This window comes from Urtica dioica, chromosome 7, assembly GCF_054948205.1.
Source record: "Urtica dioica subsp. dioica isolate 48M chromosome 7, U.dioica_male_clone48M_v1_H2, whole genome shotgun sequence".
NCBI lineage: Eukaryota > Viridiplantae > Streptophyta > Magnoliopsida > Rosales > Urticaceae > Urtica > Urtica dioica.
Genome location: NC_142762.1, coordinates 9,738,690 through 9,744,237, shown reverse-complemented (window position 1 = coordinate 9,744,237; position 5,548 = coordinate 9,738,690). Strand labels below are relative to the sequence as shown.

General features: G+C 36.9%; 1 protein-coding gene across 1 annotated transcript; it reads right to left on the bottom strand.

Annotated features, from left to right (window-relative positions):
• Window positions 1–414: 414 nt before the first annotated feature.
• LOC149390208 (uncharacterized) lies at window positions 415–3,441 on the bottom strand. Its single transcript, XM_089619709.1, is given in 5 exon segments — window positions 415–684; window positions 2,735–2,844; window positions 2,847–2,972; window positions 3,054–3,078; window positions 3,114–3,441. Coding segments are annotated over 5 exon segments (732 nt in total). The 5' UTR covers window positions 3,315–3,441.
• Window positions 3,442–5,548: the final 2,107 nt, after the last annotated feature.

The following is a 5,548-nucleotide window of genomic DNA, read 5'->3' as shown; positions in this document are numbered from 1 at the left end:
GAAATTAACAACTGGCTTTTATTGATGATTTTAAATCTCGTAATTAGGGATTAATTATATTTAAAAAAATTAGTAACAAAAAAAGGCAACTTACGTTTATTTTTTAATTTTGAATACGTTACTCATTTGATAATAAAAGACTATTCATTTGTAACAAAAATTGTCCATATAATTTTTCAACTTTTAAATAGACTCATCAAATTTTTTGGTCAAATTGGGTCAAATTTTCACTAATTTTAGAAGGAGGGAAATTTTACCTCTAATGATTTTGTTTGAAGTTTGAAGAACTCAAATTTTACTCTTGACTAAACTTTATAGCTCTTAAAGAAAAATAAAAGTCAAATCTCTATCTATAACTCATACCTCTCCACCTCTCTCTCACTTTATCTCACTAACTCTCACCGACCCTTTCTCTCAGTCTGTCTCGACCATTTTGTGGATCCTCGCGACGACGACGACCGAGTTCGCATCAGCTACAACGCCGGCCCGGGCCATCGACTCCGCGACCCTCTCGTCTCTGAACCCGAGCCCGAACTTCACAAAGCCGCCAAGCACGAGGTTGAAGATCTTAGCCTGGACTCTGGTCTCATCGGCTCTATCCACCGGGTTTTTAAGGTATTTTTTTTCCTGTAGTTGGGCTCTTGTGAATCTGCGGCGAAGAGAGGGGTTTGAGCTCTCTGAATTCTGTCCCCACCACGAGGTATAGAAGACCCTACTTTTCTCACCCGCTTATTTCCGTATCCATTATTATTTGTAACCATTTGTTTCTTCTTCTTTTTTTATAATCTCCTCCTTCGTCTCGATCATTCTCCTCCGCCTGACGCGAACCTCACTCGCCGATCTACGCTCAGTGACTTTATCAATCCTCGGCGTCAACGACCTCAATCAATGACTTCTTCTTTCAGCGTTTTGTTTGATTGATTTGATTTTGTTTTTATTTATGTTCTTCTTTAATTCCTTATAACCTCTAAACATTTTTTTTTACTTTAACAGTTTGGTATTGCAGCGTTCTCTTATTACACTCACCACCGCCATTGTTCCATCCTTTATCCTCTTGGCCCAGGTTCATCTCTCTCTCTCTCTCACACTCTCATTTATATATATGATTCAGTATATATGGTTTGTCAAGCTCAGTTTTTCATCGATTATGGAAATCAGTCTAGGATAAGAAATGTATTTTTGGTTAGCCATGCTAATAGTTTGTGGGGCTTGAAAGAGTTGATGGATCTTGTTTTTCATTTCCATTCTTTTTGTGACACGGTTTTGGAGGACATGGATATGAGAAGACTACTTGAAGCTAAACTTCAAGTCAAGCTCGACTTTATGGTCAATGAGAGTTTGTAAATAATTATATTTCATTTCGTTTCTCAAATTTGTGGAAATTTGTTTAAAATGCACAAAAGCCTGTGACTTCTTTTTGTGAATACAGGTTGAAATTTTCCAAGTGGTGACTGAAGTACTTGCACCTTTCGCCTGTAATCAACCAATATTATGTGATTCTCTAGCAAGGCTTTCTTCAAAACAATACACCTATAAATGTAAATACTTGCCTTGTTACATACTCAGTCATTTCTTTTCATCCATGTAAATCTTTGTTATGCTCATTCATACACATGATATGGTGGGTGATTGAAATGTGAAATTGATTTTTTGACTACTAATTCAGGTTATTGACGAATGGACAGTTCAAATCAAATCTGCCGCAGGTATTTGCTCTCATAGCATTGTTATTATCTGTGTAGACTTGAATAAACTAAATGATGCTTCGAATAAACCTGTATTGACATTGGTATCTCTATTCCGGAGAATGTGCCATTTTTTTGGTTGTTAGGATGTGTTTGAAACCTGAATTTTGCGATCAATAAAAATGAAAATTTGGAGGAAACTGTAATCGTTTGTATATATTTAGTGTATAAAATGTAATCGTTTATTTCCCCTGAATGTTTGGTTATTATTGCTCATAATTATGATTTTTTTAATGGAATATAATTCTGATTGTTCTTTTTATATGGTTTTTCTGATGCAATTCCATATTAAGTTGGCATCTTTCAAGATTCGAATTAATTATGAATCAATGGAACAAAGTTTTGAGGTATGTATCAACCAAAAAGTTGGTGCAAAAGAAATGCACTGAAAATCTATGATATTTTAAATTTTTTATAGTTAATTAAGTCTAAATTTTTAAAAACGATTAAAACACGACTAAATTAACCATTTAACACGATTATTAAATGGGTTAATTTAAACGGATATGGATCTGTAAAAAAATAAATGGTCGGATTTGGGTTCATATTTCAAACACGATTAATAAATGGTCGGATTTGGTTCTAACAATTTTTTTCGAAAACACGATAAACACGACACGGTTACGACACGAACACGAAATTGCCACCCCTAGTAAATAATGCATTACCCTTATCTACTTTGTTGACTAAAGTACTCCAAAATCCACTATAAATACATGGGGATAGATGTGAAGAAAATTTCATCCCGGATTTTACATTTCTCTCTTCACAATTCTCTCTCTCTAATTTCTTGCCTTCAATTATTAGCATTTGAAGTATTCTTAGTTTCAATTATTTCTTTTATTTTCATAAGGGATGATATATATATATATAATACTCTGAAACTGAAGTCTTGAGTTGAATATTTTAAACTGAAATCTCCTACCTCATTAAAAAAAAAACTGACAAGAAGTCATTCCAATAAATGAGAAATGTAGAGAAAGACAAACTTGTTCCATAATGAGATTTTTCACGGAGAGTATGCTCTTTTTTATTGGGAGAGTATGCCAATATGATCTTAATGAGGTGCGGAGCTTTGCATATGACATTCGTTGGGCTTCGGTCTCTTAAAACCCGGCCGAAGACTAGTGGTAGGTGGTCCCGCGTAGCTTAGTTATAAAGGAAAAAGAAGTGGTAGCCGAGTGTGTAAGCACAGCAATGAACTGCGGCGAACCCTCAGATGACCTAAGACTGATCCGGATTCATCAACTACTGGAGCCAAATTAGTGGTGAAAAAACAAACCCTCTTCCACGGAATGAATACATGTACCAAATGCTCATACGGGAACGTTGACTCAATAAATAACAGCTATAGCATCCTTTCTTTACATTATGTTCTTCAGTTCTCGTCCTGGGGGTGCAGAAACACCTGCGCGGATTATAGGTGACGGTTACAAGAATGGCGAAGAAGTGAACAGTACCCGACAACATTCTGGGATGGATGTAGACCCATCGGGCAGGGAAAATCATTCCGGTAATCAAGTCAAATATTGGAGTTAGTATCTTGAAATAAATGGGAGTCATGAGCATACTATTAATGAAAGGGCATTTCTTTAATGGAACAACAATGCAGTTATAGGCGGATTTGCTGAGAAACGGAGTTATCGAAAGGCACCAATCGAAGATACTCTATAACGAAGGTATTGAGGCAGTGAGATAAGCGAGATACGGGAGTGAGATACTGGACATAAAAGAGAATGTGAGATACTCGAAGCAAAGCGAAGATACTCGTAGGAAAGTACGAGGTATCGAAATGAAGCAGTGAGATAACGAAGTGAGATAAGCGAAGATAATGTACGATATATGATGGGTTTCTACTTCCACGAAGTAGGATATGTTTTAAAGATGCTATTTGCTGGTATTCTATCTATTTGTGCTTTAAGTTCCAAGAATATCTCAATCCATAATGAAGAAATGATAGTAGCTTGTACTTTCATAGGCTTTATCATATTGTTTCGTAAGAGTGTAGGTAAAACTATCAAAGTGACTCTCGACGGGAGAATCCAGGCTAATGAGGAAGAATTGCAGAAATTAATCAATGCTAACGAAGCACTTCTTCTGGAATCCAATGAACAACAATGATTACTTAGGATCAGTTTGCGAATTTGTGCCACCGTAGTAGAATCATTACCAATGGCACGCTATGCGCCTAAGAGCGAAAAGATAGTGCAAGCTTTGTTATGCCGAAACCAACATGTTAAGTCAGCAACACTTCCAAATGCCATTTCTTCCCGTCGCATCCGTCTTCAGAAGGATCTAGTCACATGGTTTCACTTCTGAGTGAGTGAAAGATTTACCTCTGTGGGGTGTTCTACACTGTTGAAACGTGCTTATATCTGGACTTCAAACGGTTTAGCTTTAACCCTGTTAATGGTCACACATTATTAGTTAATAGAATCAAAGTATATTTACCAATGACTCACGGAATGTTATGTTTCTAAAATATGATTTCTTAATTTATTCAGAAGTAATTCGCGAAATGATGCACCTTTTCTTTCCTATTATACTAAAAAACAAAGTGCAGTTGGTCGGATCCAGCCAATTCTTGAAATAAACAACTCACACACACTCCCTTTCCAAAAAAAATATTAATACACCTAGTACTACACTTAGATTTATTGGATTTGTTGCAAAAATATCGGTATTAAACTCGAAACTTCCGGCGGGTGCCTGGCCGTTGTACCTTTTGATTACGGTATTGTCAGATTCTAACATAGGGCTACTTTATTTGTTTGCTATATCTTCGCTAGGTGTTTATGGAATTTGAAATTCTAATTAGTCGCAAAGACAAGATGTCGCACACAATGTGTTGACAATGTGTCCGACAACTTGCTTGAACACAGATATGGATAAACAACAAAACAGTGCAGTAAACAAAGTACACACGATATGGTTACCCAGTTAGGTGAAACACACCTACATCTGGGGGCACGCTGCCAGTGGAAAGGTTTTTCACTATCTTGTAGTCAATAGTACACACGAGGTTTATATCTGATTACAATCAACAAATCAATAAAACCTAGAGACTATTACCACCAGTGATCACCTAGTCAGGGACTCCCCCTGAATTTGAGCTCCGTCTCAATTCCACCCTTCGAGCAACCTCCTGGCTCGGATGACCTTTAGTCTTCAGCTGTACGTGAACCTTCAATCACGAGAACATAAAACCTAACTCTCACAGACACTCAATCTTTGGAGAATAGTGTTTGAGAGAAAACACCGCTTATCACCAAAACACACAGCCTCCCAGTCCGCCGGTCTTGCACGTCTAAGAACTCTGAGTGTTTGATAAAAAAACGACGAAGCTGCTAAGGGGAAGCGCTTGGCTTTTATAGCAGCTGAACAAACCTGGAAGTTATCTCGGGTTTCCTTACCCGGCCTCAAGCGAATATCACAAAGTAAAGACTCCATCAAGGCGAATATCGTGCAATGAAGATAGCAGCGAGAGATATCTTGCAATGAAGTCACCAGCGAGGCAGATATCTTGTAATGAAGACAGCAGCGAGACAATAACTCAGCAATAAGTTGTTGTCAATGGTGCCCACAAGAAGAGTTGTAATCTTTATTTTGTACATTTGATGTAATAAAGTCTCATGAAGACTCTTGCTTTTAATTGCCTATTCATTCATTAATAAAGTTGAAACGTTCATTCATTCTTTCTTTGTTTGAAGCTTTTAGATAAAACCTTAGTCTTTTAGTCCATAAACAAACTTAACAACTTACGAAGAGACAAATGTAGATTTGCATGAACAAACTCTTCGTAG